We start from the raw sequence: 18,200 nt of genomic DNA on the forward strand, positions 1-18,200 counted from the left end.
GGGTCTATGCACCAGCTGGTACCTGCTGTCACCATGCCTGTGTAGCACCGACTTACAGGATGAGATCTAAGCAGGTAGATGACCGGATTTTGTCCCAGATAGCAAGAAAGGAGCCTCCAAATCTTCAGGCTCATGTTGCTTTCTCATCTGCTTCCTTCATCTTGGTGTGCCTGCCCCTCATCTACCACACCCTCTCTCACCCTTTTCCACCAATGCTACTCCAGTGTTACTCTTCTGGTTCTTCTGATCTGACTCAAGCGCAAGCATTCGTTCCCCAGGAGAGAACAACAAAAGCCCACTCGTGTTGAGGACGCAGCATGCAATAACTTTTCAAAAGAGATGAGTTCCAAGGAAATGGCATGGCCAGGAGTTGGCTCAGCAGGTAAAGGCTCTTGATGCAAACCATATCCCAGGAACCTGCATGGTGAGAGGAGAGACCCGATTCCCACAAGTTGTCCTCTGTCCTCACACCCATACCATAGAATGTATATGCGTAAATATATTCAATTTCTCTCTCTCTCTCTCTCTCTCTCTCTCTCTCTCTCTCTCTCTCTCTCTCCCCTTTCTCTCTCCATAATTTTTTTAAAAATATTTTTAAAAGAAACAAAGCAAAGTACAACAAGGGTCTACCTAAAGAAATCTCTCAAACAAAGATATTAAAATATAGTCATTGTGTTCAAGTAAATAAACCTATGGCATTTGAATTTTCTAAAGACATATATATTTATAATCAAATCTCCAGTACAAATTATAATAAAAACATTGTCTTTTCCCATTTCCTTTTGTGGCCAGAAATTTAAGCATTTAAAACCATGTATATATGGAAACTGTTTATGACTAATAAAAAGCTAATCCCTCAAAAAAAAGGTATATATACGAGAGAATTAATATACACAAATATTTCTGCTAGCATTTGCACACAAGAAAGTAAGGGCTAACTGCATTTAAAAGGAAGACAAAGCACGTTAGTTTTAGTGGCCCGCAGGCTGAGGCCGAGATCGTGGGCAGGTTTCTTTGCTCGTGGCAACAATGGCAGCAGTAATACCTCGCGAATACTGCCATGGTCAGATACCACAAGAACGGAAGGGTACGTTAGTGGAGGCAGCCACAGGCCCTGCCCTCCAGCAGCCACGGGCCCTGCCCTCCGGCGGCCACAGGCCCTGCCCTCCGGCAGCCACAGGCCCTGCTCCAACAAAGACCAGTGAGTACCATGGGATCAGAAAACCGGTCTCCACGAAGTCTCTGCATGAAGAATCCAGCCTTTATATCAAGGAAGTTGTCTTGCTGAATTAGCAATTTTACAGAGATCTGAATCTCTCCCAGTAAGACGAAAAAGAACAAAAAAAAACTACTTTTCACTGTGTGCTTAATAGATTTTTTTTCTGAGCTTTAAAGGAACAGGATGGAAGATAAGGCCAAATCCCACCCAAATCAAAGAGCAGCTGATGCCCTGGCCCTTTAAGATCTGCCCGGCCAGGCAATGCTGACTCCAGGTCTGGAGTCAGGCTGACTTGGGCCTGCAATCCAGCTTCTTGCCTTGGCGTAACCATCTCAGGAGGGTCACAGAACTCTTTGGCGTTCTCACCTACAAACGGCACTGACAGAACTGAGTGTACTGTACTGCCGTGACATTTGGTGACTTCCTTCATAAACGCTCCAGTCCTACTATGTGTCACAGAGCGATGGCTTAGACAGGAGCGTACATGACACGCACACACTTGTGGGCACTCCACGTGGTCCTTGTCTCCTCTCCTCACGCGTCTGTCCTCCGGATCATCCTCTCAGAGCTCTCCCCTTGGCCTGAAGCACTTCAATTAGCTAATGGAAGAATCTAATCACGGGAAATGTGCTAATGAGGAGGGCCCAGTCAAGACGGTAGTGACTACTGCCTGCCAATTCAAACACCCCCTGATGGTAAAATGTGATCTTGGAAACAGAACTTGACTGGAGGCTGTGTAGTCCAGAGCGGTGGTCCATGGTGTGAATGCTGAGCAGCAGCGTCGGGGAATTCACTGTGGTAGCTCTCAGTAACGCTGACACCCGTGTTATGTCTGCTAACACCCACTTAACTGAACAGCATGTTCTGTTTCTGTGTGAAGTCTGTGTCAAGATAGTCCATCGGCCCTAGTCCAGAACACCCTCTAAAACAAATATAACTCTTACAGAAATAAGGCCACACAAAGGTTAAATGCCCAATTTTGAAGAGAAACTGTTTTACGTCTATGATAGAGCAAGAACCCAGAACACAATCCAATTCTCTTCTTGGGCTAATGTTTCTAAGCCGTACCGTACGGACTTAATGCAGTTCAACAAAAATACCGCTTTGAAAACTCCACACACAAAGGGCCCCAAACTTGTGAATCAGGCAACAGTGAGATAATCACGCTCTCTGACAGACACGCTAACGCAGAAGATTCTTAAATGCCGGGCCATCCTTTTTTCCATGACTCTAGACACCAGCTATCACTGAACATGTTCTCAGTTTTCAGGCAACCTAATTTAAACGGCGAATGGTCTGCTCTAACCCAAATAGGCCTGGCAGCAAAGTTAAAGCTTGACGACCCTGACACCTAGTGGCCATACGGAACCTGCAGCCGACTCAGCCTGAAGAGAACGGCCAGCCTCTGCCACAGTGGCTGTCACCGCCACACGTGGCATGTATCATTGTGAATCCTGGGTGCGGACAGTACCAATTCTAACAGCAAACTTGCAAAGGTTTGATTCATCTCTGGGATCATCTTGAGACTATGCAAGTGGGCCAAAAGGCATGCAATATTTGTTAGGAATATTTCCCTTTAACGTTCCACATTTAACAAGGTTTTACTCATCTTCAAACATAAAAATAAAATAAAATAAACCACAAAGCTGAAGGTCAATTGCTATTGTTGAAATTTTCAGATGCTTTTTCCTCACTCTGTATGTTCATCCACACCCTTTTCCTGGTCTTGGGGTGGGTTTTTGATTCCCCCTTGGATATACTCTGCCAAATCCAAAAGCCATGTGGCCAAACCACCATAGAAGTTCCCTTTGTGCTGCTGAGACGTCACTACCAAAGGGTAGTCAGACCTTCACAAGGCAGCAGGAGTCCTCTTTGGAAGAAATAAAAGGACATGTGCAGAAACCCCTAAGTACCCATCTAAGAGCCAGGACCACACAGAACACTGTGGGTAGCCAGATGAACAGAGAGAGATCAGCACAAGCTATTTCTGCCCCAATCATTAGAAAATAAGTCTCCCCAACCTGCCTGCACCTCTGACAGGTGGGACAGCAGGAAGCCTGAATTGTTCACCTTCTCCACCAGAGGAGAGCCCCGAATCCTACCTGCTGACGTTTAAAGGCTAAATAATCCAGGGTTTCCAGCTCCTTCCCAAGCTTCTGGTAGGTCTTCTGGAGGTCAGATTTGTTGGAAACATTTTTGAGAGACTCAAATGTTCTTTGGAACTGAAAATGAAAAGAAAAGCAGATTATAACTGTGACAAATTTTTGTCAAATTCCCAGCTCACTAACAGAGTCAATAATGTGCTTCAGTTTTACCTGCCATAATTCAGAGGCAACAAATGCTAGCTAATTATCTTTCAGTGGACTGATTAGTGGTGATTATGAAGAGGTAAAAACTGTATGTGTGCAACCAATATTACATATGAATGAGAAGTCCATTTGATCCTCATTCTAACAAAAAGAGCATATGTCATTCAGAGTAAAAGAACTTTCATGCTTTAGGACGCCCTGGGAAAAAATGAGACTTAATGTATGATTTTAAGTCTAACAAAAAAAAACATTATACGGTTCTTAGGGCTGGGAGATGTTTCAGTCAGCAAAGTGCTTACTATGCAAGCTTGAGAACCTGAGTCTGAAAACCCGCCACCTATGGAAAAGCCAGGTGTGGCTGTTCATGTCTGTAATCCCAACACTGGAGAACATAGTCAGGACAATCACCCAAGCCCGATGGCCGGCCAGCCTAACCAATAGCAAGCTTCACTACCACTTTATTAAGCCAACATGATCCCTAATTACATTCTAAATATTTGTCCATACACACACAGATAAGTGTAGTCCTCACCCCTCATCAAGGAAACTTCTCCTTGTATCAGATGGAGATCGTTACAGAAGCCCACGCCTGATCAAAATATAGAGCTGTGATATCCAGTCCCATGTGATGTCATGAGACAGGATAAAAAGATTTTATAGGTTATAATTAAGTTCCCAATGATGTGATTGGATTCTTGGTGTATTAAACTCCAAGGAATAAGTCCTATTAGAATGGCTTTCTACTGAATCATGTCCTCCATTTCATAAAGGCAACATGCTTATCTCAATCCATGGTAAAGTGCTGTGGATATTGCTCTGTATGCTGTGAATGTGTTGCTCTGATTGGTTAATAAATAAAGTGCTGATTGGCCAGTAGCCAGGCAGGAAGTATAGGTGGGACAGAGAGAGAGAGGGAATTTCTGGGAACAGGAAGGCTGAGTCAGGAGTTGCCAGCCAGACACAGAGGAAGCAAGATGTAAAAGTACCGGTAAGCCACAAGCCACATGGCAACTTACAGATTAATAGAAATGGGTTAATTTAAGGTATAGAAACTAGATAGCAAGAAGCCTGCCACAGCCATACAGTTTATAAGTAATATAAGTCTCTGTGTGTTTACTTGGGTCTGAGCAGCTGCAGGAGCCAGGTGGACACAGGAAAACTTCAACTACAGTGAAGAGAAAATTGAAATGCTTCCATAGAAGGACAACAAATTAATCCAACAAAATATCACTTAACACCTACTCTCATCAAGATGCTATGAATATAAAATCTATTTCCTTCCCTGAAGGAACTTAAAGGTTATAGGGGAAAGTAGACATGAAACCTTTAAATGGGAAGGGCATTGACATTTACCAAGTGCGTGTTCAGCCTCGGGTATGTTATACCTTCCAACTGAACTCTCGCATCAATAATAGGAGTACCTATTCCATTCCCATTCTCAAGTGAGTAAACTGGGTCTCAGAAAGCTTGAAGGACTTTCCTCCAGTGTCTGATCTTTCTATAGAAAACAGGGTGCAAACGAGAGGAAAGAGGAGCATGCAGTGACCCTTTTAAAGCTCACAGAGAGGGACTGAGGGGCTCACATGACACAGAAGTCATGAGGTAACCTGAGTTGGACCACAGAGAACATGCAATTTCAGAGTCCTAGGGATGAACCAACTCTACTCCTCAGTTTATCTGCTTTAACTTTTTATTGATGTTTATTACTCATTTACTTTCTGTGTACGTGTGTAGGCACACATGTGAAATGACACACATGTGAAAGTCAGGGAGACTCATGAGACTCAGTTCTCTCCTTCAGCTTCTCTTCCACCCCAGGGATGGAACTCAGGGTGCCAGGCTTGGCAGCAGGCACCTTTGCCCGCTGAACCATCCCACCAGGTCCTCTATCCGTCAGTCTAAACACATCCAGAATCTGTCCATTTTCCCACTCTTGTAACACAAAAACCAATTTCTTTTCAAAGTAATTTTAATAACCTTTACATTAAATATCTATTTTGTCATGTGATCTTTTCTGTGCCTTGGCCATTTTTTTGGTCTCTTCTCTGTATGTTTAAATCAAAGTCACACCAGATCCAAGACTCTAAACAATGTATTTTCTCTATGAATCAATTACTATAAGCTTTTTACCAAAAGTTACACTAAATTTTAAAATGTTCTTTATGCCCTACATTTTCTCTTCTCTGAAAAATAGTCTTTCTAATTAATGATGCCATCATGTTCTCGTTTATCTATGTAAACCTTATGCAACTCCAGGGAACTTCAAAATAAGAAACACACAAAAACAGTATTTCCAGGTAATACATTCATGGCCAAAGAAGAAAGTGAGAAAACCCAGTAATGCCCCATCATCTAGAGAGTGCTTTAACTGAAGGTCAGCGTTTGCATAATGTGGAGACTTTAGCTTGCGTTTCCATCATCGGGACTCGCCTCCTCCATTTATCAATACTAAAGTGCTCTGGGTCCCTGAAGACTGCCATGACTACACTCTTAACTAGATTGCTCCTACTTACAAATAGTCATCATGGAGATGTTGAATAAAATTTACAACATAGTGTTAGTTGGATTTCTGTAATGTATTTTGCACCCTCGCCCATTACCCATATGTATATAACTAGGGTGCTATATACTAAAAGCAATACTTTCACTTTGCTGATAAAGCTGAGGCCCAGGGGATAAAGATGGACCTGGTGAAGCTCAGCTGTGCTCACAAAGACTGACTATTGACTTGGTTTGAGTACTCTTCTTTCATCTAGGTACTTGGCCATCCAAAGGGACCTTTGAAATTATCTACAGTAGCAGTACGCTGTCGTTTCGTTGTACTGTCTCTCAAAATAAATGAAAATTTTTTCAGTTGGAAATAATTTGGGAAAGGAAGAACAATTAAAAAGATATTAATATTCCTGGAATTTACATGTTTGAAATGTTAAGGGGAAATTTAACTGAGCCAAGAATCCCAAAATAATTTGTCAATCTTTAAATTCACCCTGTTTCTTGTTTTAGCTCATCACAAACCAAATTCAAACCCTAAAAAAAAATCAGCAAATCAATTGGAAATAAAAACAAATGTAGGTATTTTCTAAAACTGTAGAGGTTGGATATTAAAGTGATCTCTGAGCTGAGAAACAAATCCAATTTTGTCCTATTTGACGACCTTATCATATATCAAAGGGCATACAAGAGTAAAGAGATGCAGACAATATCCCTATACCAATACCCAGAGTACAAGCAGGCATTATGAACACTCCCACAGTGTGCTCTTCCATCACACTGTCTCGGTTCAGAAATAATAATAATAGCAATCCATCAAACAAAACAGCCGAGGCCATTCTTGTTCATCTCCCATTAAAATAACTGAAAATTTGTCTCACAAGAAAAAAGAAGCATGAAATAGGCAACAGGAAAGTATCTGGTTTGACTCAGCACTCCCTCTCTCCCAAAATACATCTATTCTCCTTTTCCCTGACAATACATATTTAAATAAATCTAAGCCAATGTTCTGTACAAACTACATAGCCAATCAGTCTGTAAAAAAATTATGTATATTCATGGAAAAAATTTGAGAAGGAGGATGAGAAGGAATTGGCTGAAGCTGCAAGAAAAAAGAGACACCAGGACTCAGGCAAGTCCTGCTTCCCTCGGCCCTGGCTCTCCTAGGATTGGTTGATTCAAATAACCAGGACTCCAACAGCCCACCTACCACCTGTGCCCCATAAGAAGACACCCAGTAGTGCTACCCAAGCAAGGGCAACTCAGCAGCTATCACTTTTTTCTTATTTAACATTGTACACGTTTGTACAAAATTCTAGGCACTGCTGTAGCATAAAAAGAACCCCCAGATTTCTCTCAGGAGGAAGGGGGGGATGTCAGACACTTTCCTGAAGTAGTAAAGATAAAATGGGAGGAGAAGACAAAAGCAAACCCTTGTCTACTGTCCTCCAAATCAGGTCAAGAAACAAAAACTGTGGCGATATTTTATTTGTGATAAAATGTGATATTTTATTTGTATGTTAATAAATAAAGTTGCCTGGAGATCAGAAGTTAAACAGCCATTAAGCAGAAGTCCGGCGGTGGTAGCACACACCCTTAATCTGATCACATGGCAGGCAGAGTCTCTATGTGGTCAAGGACACAGCCAAGCGTGGTGACACGAGCCTTTAATCCCAGTACCAACCATAGAGACCTGGAGGTCTGTGTAGACAGGCAGTGACGAGGAAGTCATGTGTCTGGGTTTAGAGCCAATGAGAAGGCAGAACAGGAAAGCAATAAAAACACAAGTCACACAGAAAGAAGTTCTCTCTGTGGAAGCTACTGCTGGTGGTAAGCTAAAGCTAGTCATGGCTATTGCTCTGATCTCTTTGGCTATTACCTCTGTATTTGGCTCTGTGTTTCTTATTTACTAAGACTGTTTAGAATTTTGTCTACATTTTAGAATTTCATCCACAAAAACTATAGGTCACCTTTTCAGAAATAAGTCTGTGTACTCAGTAGAGAACTGGATGTTTTAAGTTAATTCCCTCTACATAAAAAGAAATACATAATAGTTGTGTGCATTTATGTTTATGTTGACTATAACTCTCTTCTTGAGGAGGGCAGAGACCACAGTAAGGAAAAACTTTGAAGAGTAGTTTAAAGGTCTGGAGAGATGGCCCAGAACTCACACTAGGCAGCTCACGTATACCTTTAACTCTAGTTCCAGGAGATCTAATGCCCTCTTCTGGCCTCTGTGGGCACTGCATTCACATGGCACATACCCCCTCATAAACAGACACACTTGTACATATAATAAAAAGTAAAACAAAATCTTTTGAAAAAGAAATTTGAGGTGAATGGAGGAAGTCGAGTTAGAAAAGTTATAACTGAAGGGCTCTAGCAGGCCCAGGCTTGGGAAATATGGTGCTGACAGGCCTTGCCCTTCCCCTTTCCCTCTCCCTTGTAAACCATAGCCACCAAGGTCTATTTCCTTATTTGGACACTTTCTTATGCTAGATTCATTCCTGAGGCCGACTGCCAAAGTCCAGCCATCAAAAGTCCCCTTTAGTTCACCTAATTAACATACCCAATCAAAATATACCACCGCATCCTAGCCTATTCTAACACAGATCTCCCCTGCTTCTTTTCTTAAAAATGACACCTACAGGGTCATTTGCTGCTGTTTTTCTGCCTGAACCAGAAAGCGGCCACTTTAACTTTTCTTCCCCGCTTAATAAAAGATCTCTCTGTAAAAATAGGTGTTTGAGTGTGATTTGTGCCTGATCTGGGGTCTGGGAGGGAGCCCCCATGTGTGGGGGGTTCTTCGATATTAAACACAATGAATAGGAATTTAGAGTTCAGACTATAGGTAGGGAGAAAGAAGGTAAAAAGATGTGAAGTTGCTGAAAGACCTTAGAAAGGATTGAGAGGTACCGCAGTTGGTAAGTACTTGCCCAGCATGTACAAAGCCCAGGGCTCAATCCCCAGCACCACATAAGACAAGTGGGTTGACATTTGCTTGCCATCCCAGCACTCAGGAGATGGAAACAAGATCAGAAAGTCAAGGTCATATTCAGCTACAGTTTGAGGTTAACCTGGGAAACATTAGACTTCGTCTTCTATGGTGATATTTTATTTGTATTAAAATATTATTTGTATGTTAATAAATAAAGTTGCCCGGGGGTCAGAGCTATTAGCAAGCCATAGGAAAGCAGGGCAGTGGTGGCGTACGCTTGTAATTCCAGCACTTGGTAGGCAGAGCTGGGTAAGTCTCTGTGTGTTCAGGGATACAGCCATTATTGGATACACATGCCTTTAATCTTAATACCAATCATGGAAAACCTGGAGGCCTATACAGACAGGCTGTGAGGAGGCGGTCATGTGGTTGGGTTTACAACCAAAGAGAAGGCAGGACAGGAACTCTATATAAAGACTTTAACACAGGGGTAGCTCTGGTTCGGAGAGGTAGGACCACCGCAGGAGGAAGGGTAAGGTTTTAGCTCTTAGCTCTGACCTCTTGGCTTTCTTCTTTGCATTGGTTCTGTGTTTCTTATTTAATAAGAAGGTTGGATACATCTACAGTCTTCCCTCTTCCCAGAAAAATGAACCTTGAAGACTTCCCACAAAAAAAAAATTAAAGCCATTTAAAATGTATTTTTTACAATATAGAAACACTCCCTTCCATCTTCCCAGACTTTTATAAGGTTTGCTATACCTGTGAACACCGTTGCTAAGCCAGAAAAGGGGAGAGGGGTAGTGTTAAGAGAGGAGAAGGGTAAAGAGAGCTCATACAAAGCGGCAAAGAGGATTTCAGTACATGATCTCCATAGAGACAGCACCAGGGCAAGCGAGAACCTGACGGGCACTGGGCAACTCTGCCGCGCGGAGGAAAATCAATCAAACACGGGCAAAGGAGATCCTAAGAAGCCGAGAGGTAAAATGTCTTCATATGCACTCTTTGTGTAAACTTGCTGGGAGGAGCGCAAGCCCCGATGCTTCTGTCAACTTTCTCAGAGTTCTCCAAGAAGTGCTCAGGAAGGTGGAAGACCACGTCTGCTCAAGAAAAGGGGAAATCTGAAGACATGGCAAAGGCTGACAAGGCTCGTGATTGAAAGAGAAATGAAAACCTACATCCCACTCTAAAGGGGAGACCAAAAAGAAGTTCAGGGACCCCAGTGCACCCGAGGCCTCCTTCAGTCAGTCTTCTTGTTCTCTTCTGAGTATCGCCCCAAAATCAAAGGAGAGCACCCCGGCTCGTCCACTGGCGATGTTGCAAAGAAACTGGGAGAGATGTGAGCAACACCGCTGCAGACGAGAGGCTGTGAGAAGAAGGCAGCCGAGCTGAAGGAAAACTCGAGAAGGATATCGCTGCCCACGGAACTGAAGGAAAACCCGATGCGGCGGAAAGGGGGTGGTCAAGATGAAAAGAGCAAGAAAAAGAAGGAAGAGGAAGATGAAGAGGAGGATGAAGAGGACGAGGAAGATGGAGATGAAGAAGATAATGATGAAGATGATGATGATGATGATGATGATGATGATGAATGAGTTGGTTCTAGCGCAGTTTTTTTTCTTGTCTACAAAGCATTGAACCCCCCTGTACACAACTCACTCCTTTTAAAGAAAAAAAAATGAAATGTAGGGTTGTGTCATTAAGTCTCACTAAAATGTCACCAACAGTTATGAAATAGAAAGTGGGAAAATAATTCTGAATACTCTTTTGGGTCGGGCTTTTGCTTCCTTGGGCTCGTGTCCGACCTGCCTTGTATCTTTCCTGTGCGATGCTTGCCTCGTGTCTGTGGATTTCCACCTGTTCTTCCCACTTCGTGAAGTTCCACAACTGACTCCTCCTTTCCCTTTGGATTATAACGTGTGTTTTCCTGGCCTCTCCTCCTTTACCTCGTCACACAGAAGCGGCTTCTAGGTCACCCACTTTCTGAGAGCCCTCTTGGACACTTTCTTAAAGACATCTTTGCAGTCAAGATACACTTACTGCCGGTGACATTATGAGTTGATCAGTCTAGTTACCCCAGTTATGAAGGAAATGAAGTTACTTTGGCATAATTCTGTCTTAATCACCCCATCAGAACTCCAAGTGGCCATGACTTTCTTGATTTCATTCTTTTCTTTCCTCACCATTTTTAATTACAATCTATTTATGGTCAAAGCCATTTTTTCCCTACTGGTATCTCTTTGCCCTTAAGATTTGGATATAGTTGATTTGTATCATGATTCCACATCCTATGAAAGGTAATGTTTTCCTCAAAAGTTCTGAGGATTTACTGGGAGTATACATTCAGGCTCACCTCTGCCTTCATATTCATTTATGGATTGCCCTTCTGTACATATTCCACATTAGGTTTGATCAGAAATGGAAGTTATTTTTATCTGTATGAGCTCTCTCTACCCTTCTTTTTTAACTAATAAAAAATTGTATTTACTTAGAAGCATTCAGAATGTCAACAAAACAGCTGTAACTTTTTTTGCAATTACAGGGTGGTATTCAGTTAACAGAACAACAATTATCTTTGTATAAGCTGCATCAGAGAGAACTGAAGGTGAAAAAAAAACAAAAACAAAAACCTTCCATCCCCATGTATAACTATTTTGTGCTGTGCACCAACAAGGACCTGCTTTAAATTTCCATGCCAATTTATAACCCTCAGACTGGACCAGGCAAGGTGAGCAGCTGTTGAAAACACCACCAGGACAGGGCTATCTGAAGACACGTTCGGTAGTGTGTTAACTATACAAAAAGTAACTCGAACTGTTTTGGGGGGGGCACCCAGGCAGGCAGATCGGGATCTGTCTCTGGTGCATGGGCAGGCTTCTGGGAATCCGGTGCCTGTGGTGCGCCACCTTGCATAGCCTTGGTGCAGTGGGAAGGAGCTTGGACCTGCCTGGGCTCAGTGTGCTGGGCTCTGCTGACTCCCCATGGGAGACCTCGATTTGGGGGATATGGGGTGGCTTGGGAGAGAGGGCTGGAGGGTGGGAGGTGGGATCTGTGGGTGGTATGTGGAGTGAGTAGAAAATTTCTTAATAAGGAAAAAATAATAAATAAATAAAATAAATAAATAAAAGATTGCCAAATAGAAGATCCCCAAACTAAAAGATGTGTAAACCATGACACAGAAAGGAAGGGACTATGAAAAATTAAGGCAATGTGACTCCTCCAAGAAGTAACTCCTCAACTACCGAGCTCAAAGACACTGAAATGGGAAAACTGCAGGATGAAATTCTCAAACCTTGGGCCATCAGGATGGCCCAGTGGGTTAAGTATTTGCCACGCAAACCTGATGATTTGAGTTTGATATCCAGGACACACATAAAAGACAGAACAGACTCCTCAAAACTGTCCTCTAGCCTTCATGCAAGCACCATGCACCTAAATCCATGCACACCCATACACACACACACACATACACATACACACACACACATACATACACACACACACACATACACACACACACTCACATACACACATACACACACACACATACATACACACACACACACATACACACACACACATACACACATACACATACACACATACACACACACATACATACACACACACACACACACACACACACACACACACACACAGAGCCAGAGGTTGAGGAGGAGTGCTACACAGTAGTGTCCTCTGGGCACGTCACAGCCAGTGCACTCGGGAACTCACTGCAGTTAAGGTTACCTATACAAAATTACACCTGTCAGTATTACATCACAGAACAGGGACTCATGAGGCCCCAGCCCTCACTGAGGGACTGTTGATTGATAGTGGCTGGGTAAGGAGTGCCGCTTTCTTCAGTGGTATAACCACTGGCAAGTTGCCCATGCCCCAGTAAATAAACCATGCTCATGCAGGCAGCCCTGTTTACTTACACTCTCTCTCTCTCTCTCTCTCTCTCTCTCTCTCTCTCTCTCTCTCTCTCTCTCTCTCTCACACACACACACACACACACACACACACACACACACACACACACACACGGGTGGGGGGGGGGACACATGCATATGCAAAAAAGAAAGGAAGGAAAGAAAAAGAAATGAAGGAGATCCAAACAGAAAAAAGAATTGATCAAAGTATCCAAAGCTAGACTCAGTGCCACACACAGGAGGTTGAGTCAGGAACATCAGGAATTCAAGACTTCCCTTGGCCACATTGCCGATGACTCCATCCTATGTGTTAAAAACCCTAAACACACTATCACAAAACTCTTAAATCTGATATACCTTTTGAGCAAAGTAGAAGGATACAAATCCGACATCTTTTAAAAACCATTACCCTTTCTGTATATCAATAAAAATCTTGATATGAAAGAAATCAGAATGCAACACAGTTCAGTAATGATAGCTGTGTGTGTGTGTGTGTGTGTGTGTGTGTGTGTGCTAGTGAAAACCTTAAGACACAAAGAAAGACACTGAAGACACTAAAAGATGAAAAGACATCAAGCCTTACATATTGTTAGTGATAATGTAAATTAGTCCAGCCACTGTGGATATCAGTATGGAATGTCCTCAAAAAATAAAAAAATAGAACTACCATACCATCTAGCTACACCAATCCTGGGTGTATACCCACAGGAATGTAAGTCAGCATGCAACTGGCATCCCAGCGCATCTGTGTTTATAGCATATGACTCACAATAACCAAGTTATGGAATCAGCCTAGAAAAACACCAACAGATGAGTAGATAGAGAAAATGTGGAGGAGTTTGGAGTGTAGTTCAGTGGTCCAGCACTTGCTTATAATGTGTAAGGCTCTAGATTCAATTCTAAAGATGTGTAATATATATTATTTTATATTATATTTTATTATAAAAAGTTGTATAATATTATATATATATATATATAAGCCATAAAGAAAAATGAAATCATGCTGTTTGCAGGAAAATGATGGAACTCAAGATAACAATGCTGTCTTAGTTTCTTTTTAGGTTGCTGTGACAAAAAAACCTTTGATGAAAGTAACTTAAGCAAGAAAGGGGTTATTCTGGCTCAAAATTCAGGTTGAGGAAGTCAAGGCAGCAAGATCTTGGAGCAGAGATAATCAGGAACAGAGACATGAACACAGGCAGCTGCTCAGTTCCTTTCCTCCACTTACACAGTCTGGGATCCCAGCCAGGGAATGATGTCACCTACAGTGAACAGGTCTTCCTACCTCAATGCAGTCAAAATAATCCCCCACAGGAGTGCCCAAAGACCACTCTCCCAAGTGATCCTAGATTCTATCAGGGTAACAGTTAACATTAACCATCATACATGCTAACCTACATACATACATACATACATAAAGTAGATAGGTAGATGATAGATAGATAGATAGATAGATAGATAGATAGATAGATAGGTAGATAGAGAGAGAGAGATAGAGAGATAGAGAGATAGATAGATAGATAGATAGATAGATAGATAGATAGATAGGTAGATAGATAGATAGATGAATATCAGAATGAAAAACTATTTTGTATCATGAATATATACTAATTTTAAAAATGCAATGTCATACTTAAAAGACATTGTGCTAAACCTAATCTTTATCATCTCAAAAAATATATATGTAAGTGCTACTTGAAACTTGAAAGCTGAACTGCTATCAGTTCATATACAAACCCTAAGGATGAAGTCGTAGAAAAGGTATCACGGGGCTGGAGAGATGGCTCAGAGGTTAAGAGCACTGGCTGTTCTTCCAGAGGTCCTGAGTTCAATTCCCAGCAACCACATGGTGGCTCATAACCATCTGTAATGAAATCTGGCACCTCTTCTGGCATGCAGGCATAACACTGTATACATAATAATAAATAAATAAATCTTTAAAAAAAAAAAAAAAGAAAAGGTATCACACTTAACACACATAGCCTTCTTTCTCTTTGGGGAAGATGCCCTCCTCCATGACTGGAGTATCATGGTTTGGACTCTAACAAGGTACTAATGAGTCTGAAGGATTGGAGTTTAAAATGCTTACCTGGTATGGGCCCATGATGTTGTGTAGACACTTCCAAGAGCTGCTTGGAACTAAAGTTGTTTTAACTCTTGGAGTGCTGAGCTCCCAGGGGTACTTTTTTTCCTTCCTGTTGCCTGAACAAGACACTTCACTTCACTGAGTATCATTACTGGGCTTCCAAGATGAGCATTAAATTAAGGTAATGCACTGTGGTGTTTAATACATCACAAAATCTGATAAATCTTAACTGTAATTATTGGTGCGAAAGGCAGTGCTTTGCTTCTCTTTGATCTACAATATCCCTGCTTCTCTTGAGTAACAAAATGTGCATGAGTTAACTAGTGCCATGTATACCTCTTAGGGCCACTCAATTAAAATGGTAGAGAAGAGGCCATGTTCTTTATATGCATTACTTCCCAACTGAGTTAAAGGTAGCAGTTTGTTGGTTGTTTGTTGTTTGAAGAACAGTCTAGACTCAAACCTGCTATGTAGCCAGATTAACCTTCAATTCCTGATCCTGCCTCTACAGGCCAAGTTCTGGTTATGTCCCAGCATGTTTAGCTAAATGTGACCATTTATACTCTTATAAAACCCTTTGATTCTGCCTCAAAAATCTAAATGCTAAAATATGAGACATATTGGGCCATCACAACTATGAATCAACCTGATGAGCTTCCAAATTCATTCCTTATTTATGCATGTCTATATTAACATTTGAGAGAATTGGTCTCAGAAATGTTCTAGGATTTGTCTATTGTTCAACAAATAATCAGTAATAAGAGCAAAATAAGTTGTTTCTTTTTTACTGTTAAAAAAGACAAAATAAAAACCTGTGAGGACTAAGAAGATGGATAAATGAGTAACAGCAGTTGCTACGAAAGCATGAGGACTTAAGTTTGAGTCTCTGATACCCATGTAAAAAGCTGAGCATGGCCATGCTTGCCTGTAACCACAGCATTGGATGACACAGACAGGTGGCATCCCAAGCACTCAAGGACTCCAGGCTAGGCCAAAGAGCGAGCTTCCTGTTCATTGGAAGACTCTGTCTCAAGGGACTATGGTAGGGGGCAAGAGATAAAGACACCTGACATCCTCCTGCGGCCTCCCCACGTGTGGGCACTGCTACATACACCCACACACGCAGGTGCACAAGTTACACACACAACACACACACACACAGACAGACAGATGAGTGCAAAAGTAAAAGGGAAGGATTGCTGGGATGATAAAAATAGACAACAGTAAAAAACAAGATCCAAAGAAAGAGTTAGCCGACCAGTTACCACCAGGAACCTTTATGGAAATAGATGTATCTGTAGACAGAAGTGTCGGGTACTCTGTAAAGTGGGGAAATCAGCAGAGATTCCAAGAAGTTCTTTGTAACCTTTGCTTATGGAGTATTTGTTGCGATGTCAAACAAAACAATGAAATGAAGAAAGGCTTTCCTTTCTACTGAACTGTGCCAAATTGACTTGCCTGGAAAGTGCAGCAGGCAAGTTCTCTTCTTGGATTTTCTCTTAGATAAACATATACTTTTACTTATATTAAATCCATTTGTACATTTTCATAATAGACAGCTGCAGGCATCACAGACTAACTGTAAATATACACTATTTGCCCTTGATTAAGTTACCAGATAATAGGGAGAGAATGCCCCCACTAGACATCTTTTGCCACCAAGTGAAATCTCCAGTGCCAGGAATGGGTTACATATAATTGAGTCGTTGGCCAAAAGGACTCCAGGGAAACCCCCAAACAACTAAGGATATTTCCAAGGCTATTGGTTGCTCTCCACAACCTAATGGTAGGCCCTTATTGCAGAAGGCAACACTTATATATATTATGGAAAACACAAGCTGAGTTGGTGCCTAACTAGAGCGTTCACCCCTACTGACTAATGTTAACGGTACTATGTTAAAGGTACTATGCTCACTATCAGAGGAGAAAGGCAAACGCCAACCCAGCTATAAAACCTGCACCCTACAATGGAGTTGCCTGCATGATACACTGGTGCAATAATGGTACCACATTGTGGGAGTAACCAACCACTGTCTGACTGGATTTAAGGCCCACTCCGTGAGATAGAACCTAGGCCTGATACTGCTCATGCAGCCCAGACTAGAGAGACCATGTACCTAGGGGAAACCCAAGTATTATTGTTCTGATAAAGGAATGTAACAATAAAATGACTCCTAACAACATTCTGCTATACTCACAGATCACTGTCTTGCTCAGCCATCACCAGAGAACCTTCCTCATGCAGTAGAGGGGAATGACTACAGAGACCCACAGTCAGACATTATCCAGAGAATGAGAGACCTTAGAATACTCGGCCCTAAGCGGTATCTCTTCATCCAAGCCCTCCCCTCCCAGCTCAGGGAACTCTGTAGAAGAGGAGGCAGAAAGATTGTAAGAGTCAGAGGGAATGGAGGACACCAAGGAAATGGTGTTTTCCAGATACAACAGATTGACACGCATGTGAACTCATAGACCCTGTTGACAGCGTGCACAGGGCCTGCATGGGTCCAAGCTAGATGAAATCCCAGCACAGAGAAGGGGAAGTGAGCAGGAGCTCCCATCCCTAACGAAAAACTGGTTTTCTCCAACGAGTCTTACTCGGTATACAAAGTACTCGTAAGGACAAGCCCCAACCACGCACAGCAGTAGATGACCAACACAAAATGAACTCAGTGGTGTTTCTTTTTTAGACTTTTTGTCCCATATTACTTTGTTTGGGCCTTTTTTACCTCACTGGTCTTTTGCTTGTAAATTATGGTTTCTAATTTTCTGTTTTTATGTGGTGTGTGTGTGTGTGTGTGTGTGTGTGTGTGTGTGTGTGTGTGTGTGTTTCTTGTGCTTTTTCTTTATTATTTCTTGGTTTTGTTTTGTTTTGTTTTGTTTTTTTGTTTGTTTTTTTTTTGTTTGTTTTTTTTTTTTTGGTTTTTCGAGACAGGGTTTCTCTGTGTAGCTTTGCGCCTTTCCTGGGACTCACTTGGTAGCCCAGGCTGGCCTCGAACTCACAGAGATCCGCCTGGCTCTGCCTCCCGAGTGCTGGGATTAAAGGCGTGCGCCACCACTGCCCGGCTTATTTCTTGTTTTTTAATTCTTGACTTTTGGGGGAGTTTAAGAAGGCATGGACTTGGATGGGTGGGGAGATGGGGAGAATCTGAGAGGAGGTGGGGGAGAGAAAACTGTAACTAAAATATATTGCATAAAAATTATTGTTTCTGATTAAAAATTAAAAAAA

At 42.0% G+C, this 18,200-nt stretch overlaps 1 protein-coding gene across 2 annotated transcripts in view; it reads right to left on the bottom strand.

The window, feature by feature from the left end:
* Positions 1 to 18,200, bottom strand: part of Ctnna3 (catenin alpha 3) — a 1,464,870-nt gene that overhangs the window by 1,346,244 nt on the left and 100,426 nt on the right. For both annotated transcript variants that reach the window (XM_052744818.1, XM_052744817.1), the window contains exon 5: positions 3,322 to 3,441. In XM_052744818.1, coding sequence (XP_052600778.1) covers positions 3,322 to 3,441 — 120 coding nt within the window. The remainder of the gene's footprint in view (positions 1 to 3,321; positions 3,442 to 18,200) is intronic.

Source organism: Peromyscus californicus, unplaced genomic scaffold (genome assembly GCF_007827085.1).
Source record: "Peromyscus californicus insignis strain IS unplaced genomic scaffold, ASM782708v3 Scaffold_19__1_contigs__length_69161282, whole genome shotgun sequence".
In the NCBI taxonomy this organism is placed as follows: domain Eukaryota; kingdom Metazoa; phylum Chordata; class Mammalia; order Rodentia; family Cricetidae; genus Peromyscus; species Peromyscus californicus.